This window comes from Molossus molossus, unplaced genomic scaffold (assembly GCF_014108415.1).
Source record: "Molossus molossus isolate mMolMol1 unplaced genomic scaffold, mMolMol1.p scaffold_m16_p_1, whole genome shotgun sequence".
Classification (NCBI taxonomy): domain Eukaryota; kingdom Metazoa; phylum Chordata; class Mammalia; order Chiroptera; family Molossidae; genus Molossus; species Molossus molossus.
Genome location: NW_023425344.1, coordinates 252,145,632 through 252,168,000, shown reverse-complemented (window position 1 = coordinate 252,168,000; position 22,369 = coordinate 252,145,632). Strand labels below are relative to the sequence as shown.

The 22,369-nt window shown below is 66.5% G+C and overlaps 2 protein-coding genes across 4 annotated transcripts in view; both read right to left on the bottom strand.

The window, feature by feature from the left end:
• Window positions 1–468: 468 nt before the first annotated feature.
• On the bottom strand, window positions 469–4,703 carry CRIP2 (cysteine rich protein 2). The gene is made up of 8 exons (XM_036263460.1): window positions 4,629–4,703; window positions 2,011–2,105; window positions 1,836–1,893; window positions 1,481–1,621; window positions 1,335–1,403; window positions 1,162–1,256; window positions 801–858; window positions 469–713 (listed from the first exon to the last, which is right to left on the bottom strand). Exons 1-8 carry the CDS (start codon window positions 4,669–4,671, stop codon window positions 646–648), a joined length of 627 nt encoding a protein of 208 aa, XP_036119353.1. The 5' UTR covers window positions 4,672–4,703; the 3' UTR covers window positions 469–645.
• A 3,627-nt stretch (window positions 4,704–8,330) lies between these two features.
• Window positions 8,331–22,369, bottom strand: part of MTA1 (metastasis associated 1) — a 33,159-nt gene continuing 19,120 nt past the window's right edge. Inside the window, exons 4-22 of one of the 3 annotated variants that reach the window (XM_036276887.1) lie at window positions 20,609–20,659; window positions 20,386–20,512; window positions 20,256–20,319; window positions 18,376–18,493; window positions 16,944–17,046; window positions 16,632–16,731; window positions 16,084–16,272; window positions 14,877–14,951; window positions 14,519–14,577; window positions 14,103–14,218; window positions 13,711–13,862; window positions 13,431–13,620; window positions 13,231–13,320; window positions 12,157–12,309; window positions 11,985–12,020; window positions 10,474–10,485; window positions 9,268–9,299; window positions 8,929–9,080; window positions 8,331–8,840 (exon numbers count right to left, since the gene is read on the bottom strand). In XM_036276887.1, the coding sequence (XP_036132780.1) occupies window positions 8,690–8,840; window positions 8,929–9,080; window positions 9,268–9,299; window positions 10,474–10,485; window positions 11,985–12,020; window positions 12,157–12,309; window positions 13,231–13,320; window positions 13,431–13,620; window positions 13,711–13,862; window positions 14,103–14,218; window positions 14,519–14,577; window positions 14,877–14,951; window positions 16,084–16,272; window positions 16,632–16,731; window positions 16,944–17,046; window positions 18,376–18,493; window positions 20,256–20,319; window positions 20,386–20,512; window positions 20,609–20,659 (1,970 nt within the window). In that variant the 3' untranslated portion in view covers window positions 8,331–8,689. Of the gene's footprint in view, window positions 8,841–8,928; window positions 9,081–9,267; window positions 9,300–10,473; window positions 10,486–11,984; window positions 12,021–12,156; window positions 12,310–13,230; window positions 13,321–13,430; window positions 13,621–13,710; window positions 13,863–14,102; window positions 14,219–14,518; window positions 14,578–14,876; window positions 14,952–16,083; window positions 16,273–16,631; window positions 16,732–16,943; window positions 17,047–18,375; window positions 18,494–20,255; window positions 20,320–20,385; window positions 20,513–20,608; window positions 20,660–22,369 lie in introns of those variants that run through there. The other 2 variants (XM_036276896.1, XM_036276904.1) reach the window with 2 other exon arrangements.

The window sequence follows — 22,369 nt, the reverse complement described above, 5'->3', positions numbered from 1 at the left end:
CGGAAGCCGGGCCCAGGCATATTGGGAGCATTTGTGGATGGGACAAAGGACCCTGTCCTGGGTTCATGTCCATCCCACAACCAGAAACAGTGCTCCCTGAGCCCTGAATTCCTCAAACGTTTTATTGACAGCAAAAACCTCGGCGTTGCGTGTGAACCACGTGAGGGTGGTGGGCGGGGCTTGCAAGGCAGTGTGGGAGATTGCAGAGGGCCCTGTCCGGGGACACTGTGAGGGCTGTGGCTGTGGCCCCCGCAGAGGGAGATAAATAACACTGGGCAGGCATGGGGCAGCAGGAGGGGGAGAGTGGGGTGGCCACCTCAGAGAGACTCGCCCAGGGCCACGGGGATACACAGGGACACCCAGGAGCCAGGAGACACAAACAGAGACACATGGGGGTCACACAGGCAGGGAGCCACAAGGACACAAATGGGGTAATGGTGCTGGGACACAAAAGCAGACACACCTAGAGAAACGGGGATGGGCTGGCCTCTTCTGGAGATGCCCCAACCGGCCTCGCCCTCCCCCAACACGCAGGCCCTGGACTCCCAGCTGCCCCCGCTGAGGTTAGGCCAGGCTGGGGCTAGGTGGGACTGGGCAGCTGGCCACTCTCCCCGTGGGGCCAAGCAGTGGGTCCTGCGGCAGGGCCTAGGGCTGAACTTTGCCCTCGGGGTCCCTGTCATAGATGTAGCTGCCCACAGCTCCAGTGTTCACTCCTGTGGAGACAGGCCAAAAGGGTGGTTTGGAGGGGTGGGGAGGCGGGAGGGGGGCACCTGGTTCCCCACCCTCCTGGCCACACTCACCCTTGGGTCCGAAGAGTATTCCGTAGCAGGGCTTGTGGCAGTAAGGCTGACCATCATGCTGGGGGCAGGATAGGGGTGAGGTGGGGGTCCAGACTTTTCTGCCCCCACTCCCTCTGGTGGCTTCCTCCTTGTCCACGCGCCTGCCTCCCTCCCTGAGAGCCCTCAAGCTCCCACAGCCATGACCAGTCCACTCACCCGGTGGTGAGGAGTGGGCGGGGCCGACAGCGCGGTGCCACCAGGCCTCCACTCTGGCCACCAGGGGGCAGCCCACACCGCCAGGCCCGCCCTTCGGGCTCCTCCCGTGCAGCCTGGCCCCTGCCCAGCCTGGCCCCCTGAGGGTGCCCGTGCATGCCCCCCTCACCTCTGCGTGCCCACCCGGAGTCAGCGTCTTTCCACAGCGCTCACAGCGCAGGCATGGCCGGTGCCAGTCCTTGCCCAGAGAAGTCACCTTCTCCGCTGGGAAGGGAAAGAGATGGTGACGTGAGGCCCTCGGCAAACACCTTCCACAGGTCGGGGCTGGGCGTGTTCACTCACCAAAGTAGACCCTCTTGTTGCACCGAGGACACATGTTGGGTTCTCCAGTGAACGTGGTGACGCTAGAGGCTGGGGTAGGGGGCGGGGAGGAGTCAGGGCAGCCAAGGGGCTCCCACACCTCCCCCCAGACACAGAGACCAGCCCACCTTTGCTGGGCCCCTTTGGGGGGCCACTCGCCTTTCGCTCCTCAGCTCGGGCCACGGGGACCTCGATGGGGCCAGTGACCTGCGGTCCCTCTGAAGAGGGCTTCTCATAGATGTATGAGCCTGCACCTCCGATGTTCACACCTGTAGGGTGGCAGGCACTTAGGGTGGGTGGCCAGTGCCTCGCCCACCACCCAGGCCTCACACCTCAGCCTCCACAGCCCATTCTATGGGGTCAACCCTGCTCCAGAGGGCACCGTGGGCTGGGGCCCAGTCCTGGGAAGGGTATGGAGAGAAGGGGCTCACCCCTCCCCAGCAGCCAGAACAGATCCAATTGGGAGGCAGGCCCCGAACTCACCTTTGGGTCCAAACAGCGTGGCATAGCAGGGCTTGTGGCAAAACGGCTTCCCGTCATGCTAGGCAGAGGGGCATGGGTGGAGGGGTGAGGGCCAGTGCCTGGGCGGACTGGATCCCTCTTCCTGCCTGAGGGTGGGGAGAGCCATGCAGCCCCAGCCCAGCCCAGGGGGGCTCACCTCGGCATGGCCCCCAGGCGTCAGCGTCTTGCTGCAGCGCTCACACTTGAGGCAGAACTTGTGCCAGTCCTTGCCCAGGGAGCTCACCTTCTCAGCTGGGGGGGGGGGGGGGGGTAGGACGTCAGACCAGCCAGGCCCAGCCAGGCCCCTCTCTGCCCCTCAGGGGCCCTGCTGCCTCCCGGGGCTGGGGCTGTGAGCCGGGGCAGACATTAGAAGCCCCTGCAACATCACACCTGCTCCCACACACCTGCCTCCCACTGCCCCCCACACCCACCTCCTCCTCACACTCATCCCTGAACCATCCCAAACCCCTCAGTCAGGCTCCAATGGAGAGGGCAGAGGCCCCTGCTGAGGGGAGCAGCCTTTAGCCTCCAGAACCCCTGTTGGGAAGCCAGTTCCCATCCCCCAGTGGGAACCCCCAAGGGACAGGATGCCTGCCTGTCTGCATTTGGCCCTGAGAGTCCCCACCCCACTGCCTCCAGCTGCTGCTTTGGAGCCCAGGGTCTGGGACCAGCTGCTGAGGGTTGGGTCCGGTGCCCTCCCCCCCACCCCCGTGGTGCTGGAACTGCTTAGCCACCTCCCAATGGAGGGATGTGGGGGTGCCTCCCCAGGATGCACAGCAGGAAAAGGGCAGAGGAGAGGGCAGGAAGAAAGGCCAGAGACCAGCTGGAGGGCCAGGAAGGGCCTGCACCAGCGTGGGGGGTAGGGGCAGGCAAGCTGGGCCCTACCACCCCAGCGGAATCTGGCCAAGGACCAGCAGCTCTCTGGTCCCCTCACATAGGGTTAGCTGTCTGGGCCAGGCCTCCCCGAGGGCCCCAGCAGCCTGGGAGTGAGGGCCCGCTCAGCAGCCCAAGGCCGCTCCGATCCATGCCAGCCGAGTTCTCTCCCAGGTCCTCTGGCCAACTCCTGGCACCAGAACCACTGCACTCGGGCTCTGGATGTGGCCACTCGAGGGCGAGGGCAGGGGAATGACCCTTAGACCCACAGAGCAGGTCGACAGCCACACATTACTGGCTGAGTCGGAAAGACAGAATTCACTGGGTCTAACGGCTTGGAAAGGAACCCCACCCCACCCAGCTGCACCATTGTTGGGGACACAAAGACACAGTATCCTGAGGTCACTTTGGGTGTCCTGGCCCTGTTCCACTGTGAGCACACTAAGGTGTTGGTTACTGAGGAGGGGTGCTGGGGTGCAGCCTGGCTGGGGGGTGGGCAGGATCCCAGTCCCCCCACCCCCCTCCCTCCACCAGTGCCTCCTGGCCAGGCCCAAAGCCAGCGGGTCTGAGCGTCTTTGTTTTCTGCCGGGATCCCACGGCCGCCCAAGCTGGCAGAACACTTTCCCCGGCTGTCCACAGGACTGTCGGTCCAGCTGGGGGGCAGTGAGTTGACCTAGCTGGGGGCAAAGTCGTGGGCAGCAGGGCAGGCAGGAGGACCCGGGACTGTCCCCCACCCAGAGAGGCAGGAGCCCTCTCTGGGATGGGGACAGAGGGCTGGGAGGGCTCCTGGGAGGCAGCCGGAAGCCCGGAAGCCCCTCGGCTCCCAGCCAGGCCAGAAGCACTCCAGGCCAAATCCGGTTCCTCCCTCTGGGAACAGCAAACAACGCTTGGCCACCTCCTCTGGCCCTGTCCGCGGGGAAGCCAAGCAGCTTCCTTCACGTCAGCCTGTCCCCATCCTGGACCCCGACCACCGCTCCAGAATAACCAGGGAATGATCCCGTCCGTCCCCACCCTCTGTCCATCCTCCCTTTTGCCTCTGTCTTCCCTCTGTGCAGGCGTGGGTAGGAGGGTCGGTGGGCAGGGATTTGCCCACCTGGCTAAGTAAGGGCTAGGATAAGCCAGGAGGAGGGAGAGTGGGTGAGTGAGCCAGTCAGTGGGTGAGTGCCAGGAGGTGCTGCCTACCCAGGGCATGCTGGCAGGGACAACCCCCTCCTACCCTGCTACCCTCTTCTGTCCTGGGCTGCTGTGGCCACCTGGACTCCAGCACCCTCTCATGCTCTTGGGGACTCGCTTGTCACCCCATCCCACCGGTGGGAAAGTCCTGGGTGAACTCGCACCAAGTAAGGGAGCACGTTGGGACACGCAGGAGGTAGAGGCCAAGATCGCCCCCGCGTGAACCAAGTCCAGACAGAGCCCGGATCTGTCCCGGTCTCGGCATGGGCAGAGGTCGGGGTGCGGGTTGGGGGGGACACCTGGGTCCACGCCAGCCGGGCCATGTGTCCGTGGGTAGGCGAAACGGGGGTACGCGGGAAAGGGCCAAGAAAGTCAGGAAAGCAAGGGAAGCACTCGGAGCGCATGACCCTGCCCAAACCCGCTCTGCTCGGCACCGCCCGCAGGACTGCGATACACCGAACCCGGACCGCTCCCCAACCCTAGCCTCATCCCGGGGGACCACGCGCTCCTGCCCTACCCCCACCGGCCGCTTCTGGGTTCGGGCGTGGCCGCCCCCACCTCCTCTCAGCTCCACCCTCCGGCCGCACCCGAACCGCGCGGAACCGGGCTGGGGCTGCGCATCCCGGGGCGGCGGCCGGGCGCACGCCGGGTTCCGCGGGATTGCGCGGGTCTGCAGCCGAGGGCTGACCGCGAAGGGCGGTGGGGCCGTGGCCGGGCCCGGGCACTCACCGAAGTATACGGTCTTGTCGCACTTGGGACACTTGGAAGCCATGGTCGTCGGTGCGCCCGGTCGGCTCGCGCCCTCCGCCAGCGCCCGTCTCCTCGTCGCCGCTGCCTCGCCCGCCCCGCCCGCCCGACTGCCCGCGCACCCATTGGCTCCGCCGCCGGGGCGGGGCGTCGGGATCCCTCCCCCCGGTTCCCAAAGCCTGGAGTGGGGGCGCCGCCGGGGCGGGGGTGCACCTGCCCGGCGGCCGGCAGCGGGCGGGGGGCGGCCGGACTTGCCTGGCGCCCCTCGGCCCCGCGCACTAGGCGGCCTCCGCCCAGTCCTGACAGCGCCGTGCCTGTTTCCATGGCAACGTCGGGCCGCGGGGCGGGGCGGGGAGTGCGTGGCCCTCTCCGCTGGGAAGGACTGTAGGGCCAGCGGGGCCTGGTCCCGGAAGGGCGTCCCCTGGACAAGCCGACGGCGGCTCGGACGGCAGGCCCGCCCGCCACGCCCAGCCCAGGCTCCCCCAAAGGACCCCACCCCCACCCTGTCGCGCGCCCCTCATCCCTTTGTTGCTCGGTTTCTATAGCAACGGCCGCGCGGCCGGATCCCAGCCGGATTCCTGGCGGGCTCGGCCACCGGGCCCAGGCCGGGTCCCGCCCCCGGCTCCACAGTGTCCGTGGTGCCGAAGGCTCAGCGGGTGGAGGGCAGAGCGCCCGCCACTTCCAAAAACAGCGCGAGAGAAACTGCTGGAAGGGGGCGGGGGAGGGGGCGGCCAGCGGCGGGGAACGCGGGGCTGGGCTGCTGCAGGCGTGCTCAGGGGCTCTGCCCTCTAGGGGGCAGTAGGGGCGGAGAGCGGGGAAGAGGTGGGGAGCGTGAGCAGTGGCGCCCTCCGTGCGTTCTCCCCAGCTCCTGCGGACCCTTGCTGGACCCTTGCGGCGGTCTCTCTTCTGGCTCCACTAGCTTGGCTCAGAGCCTCTCGCCTCTAGCCCTTTGGCCCCAAAGCATGGAGGACAGGAGAGCTGGGGCCCTACAGTCCTACCCCACCCGGGCCCTCCTGGCCGCTCCCCTTTCCTTGCCTCCACCGGGAGCCTGCAGAACCTGGTCCTAACCCCAATGCCCATTCCCACCCCAGGTGGTACCTGGAGGACCCTCCCATAGTGCAGCAGCCCCAGCTGAGCTTCAGACTATCAGGTGGACAGGCCACCCCACTCCAGGCCCAGATGACCAGGACCCGCACCCCCTCTCCAGAGTTCAAGGCTCTGTGCCCACCCCTCTCTCCTCTGCCTGGTGCACTTGCTCCTCCAGAGGAGCTGGGGGACCCAGGGCCTGGCAACCGCATCACCAGTGTTCGCTGAGTGAGGGGATGGGCAAGCCAGAGTCCCACCACAGCCTCCAGAACCCAGGTGTGCTTGGCATCCTGCCACGGCCCCTCCTTGGGCTGGCTGCCCGCCCTTTCACTCACACCCTGCAGCCACCGAAACAAAGATCCCCTCAAGCCTGCCTGACCAGCCTGACCGGACCCCTCCCTGTCCATGCCTGGCTCTCTCTGGCCTGACGCCAGCCAAGGCGGAGACAGAGGCAGGAGGCCTCAGCAGGGTGGCCAGCTGTGGGGACTCCCCACAGGTCAGTCATCCTCAGCCAGCTCCTTGCTCAGGCCAGGTGTCAGGTGTCTCTGCATAATTCATGGCCTACTGCCCGCTTGGTGTGGTTGCCATGCCCTCTCCCACAGGGAGCCCCTGGCCAGGCTTCCTCCCCCTACCTCCGTCCACCTCTGAAATTGGCAGGACTGCTGTGCAAGGCAGGCTGGCTGGCACAGGTGTCTTCTGGGAGGCCCCCAGGACCCCAGCCCTGACTGGAGAGCGAATGGGTGGGTCCAAGGAATGGCATCCAGCCTTGGCCAGCCGCCCCGGAGAGCCAGGGACAGGTGCCCTGCCCCCCAGCCACAGTCCCTGGGCCAGGCCACAGGCTCCCTCCCGCACCACAACTATTCTGGACCTGGTGGGAGGGGACACCGATCAATGGACACAGAGCAGTAGCATCCACCTGAGGCTACTAAAGGTGGGGCAGGGACAGGGGAGGGTGAAGACAGCCAGGTGTGGGGAGAGCACACAGGGCCCTGAGGTGTCTGGGCCAGGTGGCCAGGCGTAGGGGCAGGTCCCTGCCCTGGGGTCACAGTGGAATGGCACTCTAGGGACCACCAGTCTTCATATGCCCTGCCATTATGACAACATTGACAAATGACGTTAGGATCCTGGTCTTGGCTCCTGCTGCAGGGACCCAGGGCAGGGCCAGGGGGGATGGGGTTGCTCAGCAGGTCTCCAGGCAGGATGACTCTTGCTCACCTGAGATGGCCCTGGCCCTGCGGGGGGTGCTGTCACCCTGTGCTGGGTCTCCAAGCAGGTGACAAGCCTACCCCTGGGCACCCAGGCCCTTGCTCCCCGTGTGTGCCCACTCCCCATTCCTAAGCCCCCCTCAGACCCCAAGCAGCCCAGGCCCTGGGCAGAGGGACCCTGCCGCAAGGCCTGCCGGCCCAGTGGGGAGGCGGGGAGGGAGATAGAGGCTGCCTGGTTCAGGGCTGGGGAAAGCACCTAGCACCCATCCCCCAAGGGAAGCTGTTTCTCAAGGTCACCTCCTGGTCTCTAGCTGAGACCCCACAGCCCTATCCTAGGCAGTGCGGCATGTGAGGGGCAGGACTGCAGACTGGAGTTGGCTGGGGTGCTGCGGCCACTCCTCTGACACCCTGGCCTGTCACCCTGTTGGCCCATCACAGGTTGTCAGAGGGACGCCCAAATGCCCCTTATCTCTCCAGCCAGTGAGCAGTGGCTTCTATTTTAAGTTTCTGAGATGCGCACACCTCATAGTGGGGCTGGGGGAGCAGGAGGCAGAGCTCAGGGAGGGGTGAGGCAGCCCCTCCAGGAGGGCCAGCGGGGTGGCCCAGCCTGAGAGGTGTTCCTCCCGCAGCAGCTGGCCAGCAGCATGTCCGAGGGCCTGCGAGGGTGGGTACAGGGGAATGCCTGAGGTAGGGTTTCTGAGAACGGACTTGCTGAAATCTGAGCAATTCGCAGAAGGAAACTCCACACCTGCTGGGGTTGCCCCCAGCTCGGTGGCTCTGGACGGACGCCTTGGACAGCTGTGCAGGCTCTGCCAGGAGCAGGGCGGTGGGCCGGCCACCCTAGATGTGCTGGCTGCCCCACAAAAGGGGGAGCCACATGGCCATGGGGCTGGGGCCCTGGCCACCCACCCCTGCCTCAGAGTGTCAGCTCCACCATGCGAGGGCCCTGAGCACCCTCGGGAGGGTGGTGGGCACTGGGCCAGACCCTGGAGGCAGGTATGTGGACAAAGGTAAAGGGGCAGCAGCATCCTCAGCCCAGCCTGGGCAAGGACAGCCACAGCCGCTGCTGCTCACTGCGGCCTCTCCGGAAGGGTCCTCTGCCCCAGGGAGACTCTCGGGCCTGGAGCCACCCACCTGGCACCCAGGTGGCCTCCAAGACTCAGGGCAGGGCCTCCTCTGGACCCACACTGGCCAGCAAGCCCAAGCTCAGCTGCTGTCCCTCCCTGGCTGTCCCTCTGAGGTGCTGGGGGCAGGGAAGGCTGGGGCTCAGACAGGGACAGAGAGGAACAGAGACAAAAGACACAAGAAGGTCGAATTGTTTTTTTCTTTTTATGAGTTTTTTTTTCTTTGTTTTTTTTTAATATGAAAATTACTTGAAAAGACAAGGGGCCAACCCCACCAGGCCGCTCGGCCGGCCGCTGGCTGCGCCGACCCTGACATTCCAGGGGTGAGTTACAGAGCTTAAGTTCATCTACAAAAAAAGTAATAAAAATAAAATTTAAAATGGCACCTTCAACAGAACACAACAGAACTTCCGGCCGGCCCGAGCCCGCCGCGGTGCGGACACGGGCGGCCGGCCCCTCACTCCGCTCTGGCCAGGAAAGGAACACAAAGCTAAAGCAGCCCCTGGGCGCGCTCTCCCCGGCCCCAGGGGCGGCTTCTCTGCGGGTGAGGGTGGAGGGCGCTACCAAACCGGGCGGGCAGGCGGGGGCGGGCAGGCTGGTCTGGGCCGGAGCGGCCTGGGCAGTGGGCCTAGTCCTCGATGACGATGGGCTCGTCGTTGACGGGCGCGGGCGGGGGTGGCCGCAGCGGCAGCGCCTGGCTCTGGCGCAGGGCGATGGGCTTGTAGGGCCTGCGGGCAGCGCGCTTGGTCTCCGAGGACGAAAGCAGCTTGCGGATTTTCCTGTGAGTGCAGAGGGACCCGAGGGACCCGAGTGACGAGGACACTGCCGCCCCATGGTCTGCCCCCTCCCCCTGGCCAGAGGCCCCACCTGGTCTCCTCGGTGGCCATGTAAAACACGTCGTCAGGGGCGTCGATCCAGTTCATCCTCCGCCGCTTGACAGGGGGCAGGGAGCCCCCCCGGATGAGGCGCACTTTGGTGGGGTACGACTTCCCATTCAGCAGGAGGTTCCGGCTTGGTCCCTGAGCGAGGGGAGACGTGAAGGGGCTTCCTGGGGCCTCCACACCAAGCCCCAGAACTGAGGGGTGGGGGGTACTCGGGGGCTGGGACACGCCCCTGCCTGCCCCGTTGGTCCCGCTGGGCCTCCTCCCAAAGCCCAGGGCTGTGTGCGGTGTGCACCTGTGGCGCGGGCCCAGCCCTCCCTCTTACCATGTGCCTGGTCTGTCCGTGGTTCGCCAGGCCTGACAAGCGGGGAGGACAAATGTGAGGCTGCGGCCCAGTGTGTCCCACGTCCACACCTGCCGAGGCCCTCAGCCTGTCCCAGGAGGCGGGAGACCAACCTAGGGCCAACCCTGCCCCAGCCACATCCCACACCCAGACGGGGCCCGGGGGACGAGGGGCCTCAGCTGGCCCTGCTGCCCAGCCCAGCGCCCCACGGCTCCCAGGGCTCTGAGGGCCACCAGTGTCGGGTCCAACAGCGTGCTCCACAGGCAGGCCCCGCGCGCACTCAGCCGAGGCGAAGGAAGCCCCGTGCGCAGTGACCGGGCCTCCCCGACAGCTGCAGTGGCCCCCGAGAGCCCACAGGCGCCACTCAGCCAGCCCTGCTCACACCCAGGAGGCCAGCCGCCCTCACTACCCCAGGGTGTCTGGACCACACGCCTCTGCCAGGACTCGGGACAGGCACCATCCACGTTGCACCACCTGGCCTGGACCCCCCAGTGGCACCCAAGGCCCAGACTCCTGAGTGCAGGTTGGGGGAGAACCTGAATAAAAGGCAGGACCAACCCCAGGGCCCACACTGCTTTCCTCTGCCCGTGTGTGAGCGTGGAAGCGTGTACGTGGAAGCGTGTGAGCAGCAGTGTGTCCAGTGAGAACATGTCCTCGTGTGTGGGCGTGTCCACGTGTCCATGTTAGCGTGTGAGCAGCAGTGTGTGTCCAGTGAGAGCATGTCCGCATGTGTGAACAGCAGTGTGTGAGCATGTCCACGTGTGTGGGCATGCCCACGTATCCATGTTAGCGTGTGAGCAGCAGTGTGTGTCCAGTGTGAGAGCATGTCCGCGCGTGTGTGAACAGCAGTGAGTGTGAGCGTGTCTACATGTGTGGGCGTGTCCGCATGTGTGTCTGCGTGTGTGAGCAGCAATGTGCCTGGTGTGTGAGCGTGTCTGCATGTGCGAGCATATCCGCGTGTGTAAGCATGTGAGCAGCAATGTGTCCAGTGGGCGAGCATGTCCGCATGTGAGTGTCTGGTGTGTGAGCGTGTCCGCGTGTGAGCGTGTCTGCGTGTGTGAGCGTGCAAACAGCAGTGTGTGTGCGGGTGTCAGCCAAGCTGCTCCTCCACGTGCCGGCCGCCCTCCCCACCTGCAAACCACTTCTGCCCTGCGAGGCCCCATGGGCCAGGGCCCTGGCACTACTTACCCAGGTAAGTGCCTACCAGAGCGACGGTTGCGGAAGGAAGAAAACACTGAGCGTTAGAGTGAGCGCATGCCCCGTGGGAGGCCAGGGAGGTGGGTCAGAGTGAGGCGCGTGGTTAGTGAGTTAAGTCCCAGGTGGGGCAGGCCCTGCCTCAGGACCACAGGCCCAGTGGAAGCCTACATGGAAGCACCCCGACTTTATAAGAACCCACAGAGCACACGAACTTGATCCGCCTTGCTGGTTAATGACTCTACAAAACAAGCCTGCAGCCCAAAGCGCCTGCGGATGGGCACCTGACTCCATCCCTGCAGACTTCATCAGATGGCTCCCGAGTGCCCGTCAGGGGCAGGCGGGCAGGGCCAGCCCTGCGTTGGCGACGGGGCCCCAGGCAGGCCCCTCACTAGAGGCCACGGGGGACTGAAGGGCCAGGGCAGGTGAGACGGCGGAACCAGAAGCCAGAACTACTGGTGACGCCACGGGACGTGCCTGCTGGGGCTCCCAGATGGGGTAGAGGACAGTGTGCCCAGAGACGGGCTGGCTGTGTGGCTACTGCCTGCTGCCACCTCCCGGCCCCCATGTCCCCGAGACGGCTGAGCCTGGTCTACCCACTGCCTTGGCCAGCCCCCAGGAGACCAGTGCCCTCCAGTGCTGAGCCTGGGAAAGGTGCCCTGGGCACATGCACGCTGGCTGGCCATGGTGCTGGGGTGCCCCCGACTGCCCATCCCACGGGGCTGGCAGGAGCTCAGAGCACATTTCTCAAATCCTTTCCACTCGGCTCCCCGCACCCCACATGGCTCCTGCCGCAGGCGATTCGGGTGCTGGCCAAGCTCCCCAGTGCAGGTGCCCCCCAGCCGCAGGCTGAAGCAGCCCCACAGCCCTCGGACACCCCTCCTCCAACGACAGGGCACAGCAGGGCCCTGAGCGGGATGTGGGCCAGCGGGAGCCCCACTGCCGAGGCCACGGCCAACCCCACACTCCATGGTGAGAGGATCTCAAAGTGGTGTCGCCCCATCCCCGGCTCAGAACCTTTCCCAAGAGCACTGCAGCCTGGGTGTCCGCCTGGGCCTGGCAGACCTGCCCCAGCCGGTGGCCACACCCCAGCTCCGTCCATCTACCCTCCCCCCAGAAAGGACACAGGAGAGTTGCAGGCACAGCACGGGCGACCATGAGAGCCGAGGCTGGGGGCATGCGGGCGATCACAGTGCGATGGCAGACAGGACGGGCGGGCAGCTGGGGCACCAGGGCCACACGAGCAGGGGCAGTCCACGGCCAGGCCGGGCCAGGAAGGAGGGACGGCCCGAGAGCCAGAGGCGCTGGGCCAGGAGAGGGCACTCGGGGCAGCTGTAGCCCACAGGAAGCACTTGGTTCTTTGCCAAGTGGCAAATATCCGAATTGGGGGGAGGGGGACGCGGCCTGGCCCACACGGACTGCCCACGGACGTGCCCTGAGCCGCCTGCCACGCCACGCACGCGAGCAGACACACAGCTCCACACAGCGGCCGCCCCAGGCCTTACCCCTACTGGGCATCAAGAGGCGCTTCTTCATGTTGCCTGGCAGCGCCCGACGGCAGGAGAGAAGGAGAGAGAACACGGTCAGCGGGCGCAGGCGCAGGGCGGAGGGGCCCGGAGCCCCGGGGCTGCAGGCTGTGCTGGCCGAGCTCCAGGCCCCCGGCCTCCCCGGACTCACCGTCCACACCGTTGTGCTGCTCGTAGCTCCTCTTGCCCAGGATGGTGGGCGAGCCGTTGTTGATGACGGGGGCTGACTTGGCGGGGGTCAGGCCACTGAGCACGCCAGACACGCTCTTCACTGGGTCAGGTTTGGGGGGTCGGGGGTGGGTCTCTGTCGGGAGCAACATGGGGAGACGCTTTAAAGGTGTGGGCAGCAGGGCAGCCCCAGGCCCCATCCCGTCCGAGGACGACCTCTGCCAGGGCCACCGGGAGGGACGCCGCCCCACATCCAGCGTCCAGGCTGGGCCTGCACCTCGGCCCCCACCGAAGGCTGGATGACGGCCAGGAGCTCACAGACTCCAGCTGAAGACGCGCCAGCAGGCCCGTCAGCAGCCTCCATGTCCAGGCCACCGGAGCCGATGGCAGAGGGCTGGCCACTGGCCAGACGATGAATTAACAGCCCGAGGGCCGAGCCAAGGACGTGCCCGTGGAGGGCACAGGCTCACATCTGCTGGGCCCCAGCCACTGGTGCCTCTCAGGAGCCATGAACCTCCTCCTCCCCAGGCCTGGCCAGGCCGGCCCTTGGACCAGGACCCCAGACAGCCAACGATGCCAAAGCCACTTGTGTCAAGTGGGCACACTGAGCTCACCGCTCCGGAATGTCCTTCACGGAAAGTCACCTCCATGCTGGAGGGACTGACTCACGCGCGCGCCCTGAACCAGCCAAGGGGTGAGCCCTGCCTGTCCCTCCCGAGGCCCTCTGGCCTGGCCACCTGTGGTGGGCAAAGCTGGACGAAGGCGCCAGTGAGGTGCTCAGGGTCCCCAAGCCACAGAGGCCCGCCCACCCAGTGTATCGGCCCCCGGGGACCCTCCTGTAGGTGTCCACAGAGGCAGCCATCACAGGAGTGGTGTGCCCAACCCAACCCTACCCCCCCAGTCACTACAGGGGTGCGAGGGGAGCAGGGCGTGGGGGTGGGAGACACCTGGAGGCTGGCCCAGGGGAAACCAGGACAGGAGTCGGGCTGGGAGGGTGGGGCTGCAAGAAGGCCCCGCGCGGGTGGCGGCCACCAGGACCTGCGGGAGGCAGGCTTACCGAGATACCGGAGCACGGCCTCCAAGGGCTTCCGCACGGCCCGCTTCAGCACCAGTGGGCTCTGGGAGGCTTCGGGCAGCCGAGCCGCACCTGTGGGCCACGCAGTGTGGGCGCCACACCGAAGGGCTGGGCCACAACCCTGGGGCCCCCGCCTCCCCTCCTGCGAGCTGGGCGGGAGCCACGGGGCGGGGGCCACTCACACTCGGCCTTGATGGCTGCGCTGTTGATGGGCAGGTAGGGGTGCCGGGCGGCGTGCCACGGGCGCAGGATCTCGCGGCACAGGCGCCGGGCGATCCGTGTGAGCTTGGTAGTGTGCAGATAGAAGGCCTGTCTCGTCTTCATGGCGAACTTGGGGCTCCCGCTGCTCCGGGCTGGGATGCCGTGGGGGCTCTGCGGAAGGGGGCGCGCCGCCCCGACACAGCGCCATGACCGCGGGCTCGGCCGCCAGGCCACGCGCAGAGCGGGGAGGCGCCCACTTACCATGTTACTGCGGTTTGGTCCTGGCCTCTCCCCATCTAACCGGGTTGGCATTTTCAAGCCACCATATTTCTTCCAATATGTCCAACAAGATGCGCAGAGACGACACTGCATGTTAGGGGGACCCCAAGAATACCACTGGTAAGACTGGGTGGCTACGGACAACAAAGTTGGAAATAGACGGATTCTTAAGCAGAACCAGTGACGGCAGAGAGCACCACACAGCTGCCGCCCGCCCGCCGGCCGCCTCGCCCAGCCCGTCCCGTCCCATCCCGTCCCGTTCACGGGGAGGCTTCCCGGGCAGCCTGCAGCCCCCGCCCCAGGCTGGGCTCCGGGCCGGGCAGGGTGCCCACGCTGCGGGCTGGCGAGCCCCAGGGCCAGGCGGCGGGACTTACTGTAGCAGCTCTCGCAAGCCCGGCCGGCCCCGGGGCTCTGGCCTGGTGCCCCTGCGCCATTCACCACGCCCGCCTTGACATTGTTGACGCTGATCTGGTTCGGATTTGGCTTGTTACTTAGGATGAGGAGAGAGGGAGGGCATCACGGGGAGCCACGCTGCAGGCGCGCAGCTCAAGGAGAGCAGGCCTCCGTGCTGGCCGTTCTTCGCCCGGGGTCAACCTCCTCCCCTCGAGGCCTAGAAGAGGCTCTCAGGCGGTTCAAGCCCTTGTCCACACCCTAGCTCTGTCTGCGGGGAGCAGCTCAGCTCGGAGCTGAACCCACCCGGCACCGGCGCCACCTGGGAGGCCGTGGGAGAGCTCCCCACCAGGGTCTCGGGCCCATGCCCAGCCGCCCGGGGACAGCGGGGAGCACTTACTAGTTGGGGATATAAACTTGCTTTAACTTGCTCTCGGCTTCGGCTGCTTTCAGGCGTTTCTTAAAACAGAACGGAAGGTCAGAGGCCACAGGCAGCTGGGGAGGTGCTGCTCCTCAGGGAGGGGAGCTCCAGTGTTCCCCCACTGTCTGCCTTGTGAGAGGTCACCCTAAGGTCCACCCAGGGTCTGCCTGGGAAGCCTAGTCCAGGAGCCTGCCCGCCGCACGTACCTGTCGGTGGTCCCCCCGCCCGCCCGCCGCACGTATCTGCCGGTGGTCCCCCCGCCCGCCTGCCGCACGTATCTGCCGGTGGTCCCCCCGCCCGCCCGCCGCAGGTATCTGCCGGTGGTCCCCCCGCCCACCTGCTGCACGTATCTGTCGGTGGTCTTCCACATGTAGTAATACTCAATAATGCTGGTGAGCGACTTCCAGGGCAGCTGGGGAGAGAAGGGCACTTCAGTGGGGCCACAGGACGCACCACAAGGACACTGCGTGAGTGGTGCCTTGCTGTGGGCAACCCCACATCTCTAAACACACTTCTATGGGTCAAAGGCTCTAGCCTGAGGCGACCCCCCGGTGCCCGGCTCAGGCGACACATGTGGCCCACCGCCCTGGCCCTGCCAGAGCACGTCCAGGCCGACGTCCTGCTGGTCCGTGTGCCATGTCTTCACCAGTGTGGTCTCTGAACGCTGTGCCCTGCTCCCGAGCCCTAGCTCGCACGGCTGAGGTGCACCTGTGCACTCCTCAGGGCGTGGAGTCGGGGTCCTCGGCTCACAGCGCTACCACGGGACCCACTTCCCGTGACCACACAGCCGGAGCTATGGCAGCTGGCAGCTACCTCCCTGAGCCGAGGACTCAGGCCTGCCTGTCCTGCGCCCACCTGACCTGTCACAGGAGATGTGGGGTCTCCAGGACAGGGTCCCCAAGTCCCGTATCTCCTGGTGGCTATGGCTCATCCCTCACACCCTCCCAACCCTGCTGCCGCCGTGGGAGCCCAGTCACCCTGCCGGCTCTGCTCTTCTCGGCTCAGAGTTCTAGACGCACCTCCCTCGTGGGGGCTGCCTGCCCCTCAGCGGTCGGGACATGCCTGCACGCTCTGCTAGGACACGGCCTGCCTGCAGGCCCCCTCCGGGCCTGGCCACTGGCTTCTGCATCCTCGGCCACCTGCCCCCAGTGAGGATGCTCCTGACGAACGCTCCTAACAGATGCTGGCGGGCCCCCACCTCGAGCTCCTGGTCACCCACCACCCTCTGCACAGACATGCACTGCTGGCCGCGAGGGACCCTGGGCTCCTCGTTCTCTTTGCTGATGAAGTGATGTGTTTCAGGAGAGGTGGGGTGGGGAAGGCCCCCGAGGGTGCAGGCCGCATGCTCTGCAACCCACGGGCTCCCTGGGGGACATTCTCCAAGGGCACAAATCAAGGACACAGCAAGGAGCGGTCCGTGGTTAAGAATAACAAGCTCCGAGGAGCACAGGGTGGTCAGAGCAGGCGAAGACGCGACGCCCAGCGCTGACCCTCGGCCTGCAGCGCAGTGCGGGGAGGAGCGCTGGGCGCGGCCGTGCACTCACGAAGTCCTGCTGGATGTCCGTGAAGTCCTTGCCGTACTTCTCCAGCGCCTCCTCGAAGAGGCCGGCCTCCGAGGCGGACCACTCCTCCATCTCGTCGCGGCACAGCACCGGCCCGCCCTGCGGCACCAGGGCCGAGATGGCCTTGGCAACGTCATACACACTCTTGTGCAATGTGTCCATGGCGTGGAACTGCCGCGAGAGACACAGGGTCACCAGGCCCCTGACCACTGTGCCCACCCGTGCACGGAGCACCCCCTCCGCTGCCTAGCAGGAGACAGGCAGGCCTGTGCCTGGGGGTCACACCCAGCCACGGTCAGTGGGCAACGGGCCTACTTCTCCCTGCCGTCCCCTCCCCTCAGTGGGTGCAGTGACCCAGGGAGAAAGCGCCCCAGGCCGGGCAGGCGCTACAACCTGAGCTGTCTACTGGAAGGAAGGGGCGGTGGTGAGGCTGCACAGCCGTGCAGGTGTCCCCACAGGGGGCGCCAGGCCTGTCAGACGCCCTGATCAGTGGGTGCCTCGGCCTGGCCATTCTGCCGCAGCCCACTCACCAGGGTGATGTCCCGTGAGGCGGCCGCCGCGCTCATGTGCAGGCTGGGCTGCCGGACAGAGCTGCTGCAGTCCAGGGCCCGCGCGAAGGTGCCCACAGAGCTGGGGAGGGAGACAGGTGCTCACCCCAGCTGGCCACAGGGTGGTGGCCAGGACACAGGAGTGCAGCCCCAGCTGACCAAAGGGGCCCAGGCTCCAGGGACAGGAACTGAGTGGCATCCACTTAAAAACTCTCTCACACGCTGGGGGTCCCCTGCAGGACAGACCCGAGCACCCGCCCCCCACCCCCATGGGGCCGGGGCAGCAGCTCTCACCGGGCCACCACCAGGAACTGGTCGATCTGCTTGTCTATGAGGGGGTTGTGCGCCTCCCACACCTTGGTCTCCAGCTTGGACTGGTCGCGACCATCCTCCTCGCCTACAAGGAAGAAACGGCCGTGAACCAACGAGACTGGAGGCCCGGGCTCCCAGTGATGCCCTTGGGGCCAAGGGTCTGCCTGCCCGCGGTCCCCTGGAGGACGGGCCTGCCAGAGCCGGGTGCCAAGTGAAGGAGGTGGCACTGCGGCCTCGGAGGACCAGACACACGGGTGAGCACAGAGGGGACGGCGCTGCGACCCACAGCCTCCAGCCGGCCTGGCTGAGTGATGACACCCACACCGGCCACAGGACAGGACCCCGGAAAGACAGACAGCAAGCCAACCACCGGGAAGGGTGTGAGCATGCATGACTATGCACATGACCATGTGTGCACATGTATGTGTGTGCACGCCAGCAGGTAGGCGTGGGCGTGTGCACATGTGAGAGGCACGTGTACAAGCGTGCACAAGGCAGGGCCAGACAGAAACGAGACACTGCGTCAACAACGGGAGGCGAGCAGGGGAAGGCAGCGGAAACACGGCAGGATGAGTTCCGGGCAGGGGCGCGAAGAGCACACTCGCTGGGACGCTCCGTTGGGAGGAGCCGGTCGAGGGCAGCCGGAGACCCGAGGTCAGAGTGCAAGCTCATCCCAAGGACCCCTGGCAGGTGGAGGGTGGGGGTGGGACTCACGCCACAGAAGGGGACGCTCGGACATGAGGTAAGCGTCACTGCAGGCTGCCACCCCAAGGTTTAGCCAAGAATTGTATTTCATCGCTGATGACAGACTATTTTAGCGGAAGTGACGGCCAACGAGGGGGTCGGGTCAGGTGGGAGCAACCACGCAGCGCACACGGCAGGCTGCGAAGCAGAATGAGGAACAGCCCACAAGCGCACGTGGCAGTGGGGAGCAGCCTTCACAGGACCCCGAAGGCCTCTGGGAGGACGGGACGCAGGCCACCAGACTCGGCCACCACCTTCCAGTGACGAGGTGCTCACAGCGTGAGGCACAGCTTCGTCTCCCACACCCCGAAAAGAGGCCCGAGAGCACCTGGTCACTTGGAGCGACTTCATTTCCCAGAGCCATGGCCTCCTAGCCATGGAGGCCCCACACTCCTGCCTGCGCGGCTTGTTAGGGGAGAGCGGGCCGAGGAGAAAGGGGTCAGGCCCACTCACCGCCCCCAGGCTGCTGCAGGGAGCCGGCCGGGGCCGCCTCACGGTGGGCCTCGTGGACGGACGGCGCCCCCACCAGCGGAGTCAGCAAAACAGACATCCACTGAAACCCGTGTTTGAGAGTTGCATTCAAAACCCAAACACACTGCCAACAGGACACACGCTCCACAGGCCAGGAGAGGCCGGCGCCGCGCTCCCGAGCCGCCCCACGCGGCCCTACCTTCCTTCAGCAGGTCCGTGATGTCCGCCTGGTACCGGTTGCCCACGCGAATCTCCCCTTTGTCGGCCAGCAGCGTCTTCTGCTGTGGGTCGTAGACGAGGGAGTAGAAGAAAAAGTCCTGCAAGACAGCGCGGGGCACGTTGGTGCTGGCGCCCCGGAGCCCAGTGAGACGCAGCCAGGCCGCCGGGGGGTGACAGCAGGCGGACACGGTGGGGCAGGACGGCCTGAGCTCAGACCCCGCGAAGGACCAAGTGACACCTGGCCCGCCGAGCCGACGGGGCTGCTGCCAACCAACACCCCAGATGGCAGCATCTCCGTCAAGCCCGCTTATGCACATGTCCACAGAACCCCAGTCCGAGCGGCGCAGGGACGGGCCTGACGTGCTCTGGGCACGTCGTGGGGAAGAGGGCAGTTTCCCTGCGGCCGTCACAGATGCCACGCGGGTCATAGAACATCCGGAGCAGTGACAGCCCTGCCCTCTCCCCTGCCGCCCCCCCCCCCCCCGGCTGCACGGCACCTGCCAGTGTGAGTCCCTGCCCGCCTGCCCCTCCCACCCCACGGCCTGCTGTCCACCGTCTGGCTGATGCCACCCCCTCCTGGAAAGGGCAGAGTGGCTGACAGTTCTGAGCAACAAGCCAGCGCCCCAGCCCCAGGACAAGGTCCTTGCCAGCTGCCCACTCTGCCTCCTGTCTCCGGCAGCACCTCCCTCTCTGGTGGCTTTCCCAGCACCCACCTGCTGTTTCCCTAAAGCGATCAGCCCCTCGGCGGTTCCCTCCCGCCCCTGGGGGCCCAAGCACCCACGCGAGCATTCCTCCTGGTCAGAGTCCGGCTCACCGCAGCTGCCCATGAAGACTGCCCACCTGTGGCCCGAGCAGGACAGCACTGGAGACCCTCGCCCAGGGCGGCCCAGCCTCAGGGAGGGGAGGCTGCCCCGTACCAGGGTCTCAGGGTACCTGTCCCTTCACCACGTGAGAACAAACCCTTCTGCACACCCAGGCGCCCACCTGGAGACACGCACAGGACGCTCCACGCCAGGCATGTCCACTGGGTGCCAGGCAGAGGCTCTGCGGTACCTCTGCCCGTGTGCTGCCCTCCACCCGGGCCCTGTCCTGGCCCACGCCCCATGCCCACGCTTCCCAGGAGCTGCTCACGACAGCACTGCCCCCAGGGCCCAGGCCTGCCCGCCGGCCTGCCCTCCAGGCCCGCCCAGGCCCGCCCAGGCCCTGTCCCCTGCCAGTGGCTTCCCGGACTCCTGACGCTGAGCCAGGGCCCGGGCTCCTCAGTGGCGGCTGCCTCCCTGGGCTGCTGTCTCCTTCATCATCTGTGGGCTGGTCCCCACCCACCACACCCCATGAAGCCCCATGACAGCCTGGCTCTGTGGCGGGGTGGATGTGGCCAAGAACAGTGGGCCACTTGCACTGTGACCCGTCCTAAAGACCCCCATGTCCCAGCCACCCGACCCCATCAGTCCGTGGAGCATGCGCTCTGCCCAGTGCCGTCCCTCGCCAGGGTGACTGCTCCCCAGGACGCGTGCTGGTGTCGCAGCTCTGGGGCAGGTGGCCCTACCACACACGTCCCGGTTCTCGTCTGGGGGACAGCCTTGGGCCCTCGCCCCTGAGCCTATGTCCGCGTTAACACTTCTGATTTTATAAGCAGAGACCCTGCTCGCTACCTGGCCAGCGGCCCTGCGTCAGCAGTGGGGGCTCGAGGAGGCCGGGGGCCAGCGCAGGCCAGCGCGTCTGTCATCAACCCTCTAGCCCAGCCTTGCCCACCCTGGCCCTTAGGGTGGAGGCTGGGGGGCGGAGCAGAGCTGCCCCAGGGGCGGGGCCACAGGCGGGGAGGGTGGGCCTCGTGAGCAGGAGAAGCACGCGCGCCCTCACCTCCCGCTCCAGGTAGGACTTGAGCGACTCGGTCTCGTTGAGCAGAGTGACGCTGCACTTGCCTCTGCGGGGACAGGAGGTGTCAGGGGGGGCCGCCCGGCAGCCCTGCCCTCCCCTCCGCGCCAGCTACCTGATGTGGGTGGCGGGCAGCGACTCCAGCTGCCGGGAGAGGAACAGCTCCCGGTGCCGCAGCTGGTGCTTCAGCTTGTCGGGAAGGTCGGCCATTTCGGGGTTCTCCATCTCCTCCTCCATCTCCCCTGTGCGACCCAGGCACGGTCAGCTGGCCCACACCCCAGCCCCGGCACAGCCCCGCAGCTGGTGGCTCGGACAAGCCCCGAGGAGGGCGCCCTTACCTTCCTCGCCATTGTCGGCCCCAGATCCAGATTTGTAGCAGACAGACAGGGCTGGAGGACAGACAGGTCGGCGATGGGTTAGCGCTGCCCCCGGCAACGGGAAGCGGGGCCAGGGAAGCCTCCCCTGTGGGCACCCCAGCACACAGCCCGGGGTGGGGTGCCCGAGGGCACAGTGGAGGTCTGAGGCAGTCAGGGGCCTGCAGGACACCACCAGGGCAGGGCACGCAAGCGAGGCCACCCCAGCGCTGGCCAGCGCCCAGGGGAGCCACCAGCCACACAGCTAAATCCCTGCCTTCTGCCCCGGGCCCTGGAGGGGGTTACAGAGCGGAGTTTCCCGCTGCACCCTCCCGCGGAGCTGTGGGTGAGACTGTTTGGCTTCCTTGAATCCGGCCCCTCCGCTTCAGCGGCAAGTCCCCACCAGCCGTGGCCCTCTGCTGCCCCTCTGTGGCGGCTGCAGGGAGTCCCAGAGCCAGGGCAGGGCCTGGGAGGCCGTCTTCTCCAGACAGTGCCCTTCGTGCCTCCTCACCCCCCTGCTCACTCCCAGGGACCCCGAGGCACCCCAGCCTGGGGACGTCACCACCATCCAAACGCCAGCCCTGTGATGGCACCACTGGGCCCCAGGGATGGCACCTGTGGCAGACACAGCCCGACGCGAGCCCACTGGGGTTCCAACACCCCCACCCTGCCAGAATTATCAGCAGTGCTGAGGAGGGGACCCAGGGAACAAGTCTCCCAGGGCCACGTTCACGGCCTCAGGAGACGGAGAAAGGCTCCCTGCAGCCCCGTGCCCTCCCGGCGCTCTCCACCTTCCCTCGGGCCCTGCTAAGCCCCGGCCCCCAGTAACTCGGGGCGCTGACCCACAGCAGGTGGACTGTGGCACAGAGACCCCTTCCCTGGGGACTGGTGGGCTCTGGCCCTGGACTTAGGGCTGGAGGACTCATTCCCAAGGCCCAGGCAGGCTCTGCTCCCCACCTGCCAGCTCACTCACCCCACCAACTGGGGGTTACAGGAAGGACTGGCCTGTCACCTGGGCCAGAGGTCCCCCCAGGAAAGGTCTTATGCTCAAGAGGACAGCTCTGTAGGAGGGTGTGGGGGTGTGTACATGAGTGTGTATATGGGGATACGTAAGTGTGCATGTACATGCGTGTGGGGGTGTGAGCGTATGTTTGTGTGGGGGGGTGGCAGGGGGACAGGGCTATGTCTGCAGTGGCCCAAGGAGGCTATTCGGGTCCCCAAGAGGAGACAGGGCCAAGCAGTGGTCTGGGACACCCCAGAGGCTTGGTGGCTGCAGGCGGCCGGGGAGCACCTGTCCTACAGCGGGGCTGGACACCCTCGCAGGGACGAGCGGCCAGGGGGTCCTGGGACAGTCTCGTTGCAGCCCCACCAGAGACGAAGCCCACACAAGCCCTGCTTCATTGCCCGGCTCCGCAGGGCAGGACGTTGGGACAAGGGCCGCGCCGGCTCCTCCATGTGGTCCCAGACATGTGGAGGACACAAGGGCAGCCCTGCCCCTGAAGCAGAGGTGACCCAGCCAGTCCGTGGTCGCCTGAGGACGCGGACGACAACTACACGGAGCCGGGCGGGGCTGGTAACTGGGCAACATGCCTTGCGGCGTGCTCCTTAGGCCGGGGGGTGGGGTGGGGTGCACAAATGGCAAAATGTCCACAGGACCAGCAGCGCCTTGGGGGGGGCTCCTTCTGAGCCCAAGCCCTGCCCACTCTGCTGTACCCAGGAAATGGCCCAACTGGATTTGAAGTCTCA

Bases quoted from the DNA above. Each gene is read 5' to 3' on its own strand.
- CRIP2 (XM_036263460.1), bottom strand. From the start codon at position 4,671: ATGGCTTCCAAGTGTCCCAAGTGCGACAAGACCGTATACTTCG. The intron at 1,622-1,835 runs GTGAGTTCGGGG...GCCACCCTACAG, and splicing joins CACGCTGTTTGGACCCAAAG to GTGTGAACATCGGAGGTGCA. The intron at 859-1,161 runs GTGAGGGGGGCA...TCCTGCCCCCAG, and splicing joins CTCCGGGTGGGCACGCAGAG to CATGATGGTCAGCCTTACTG.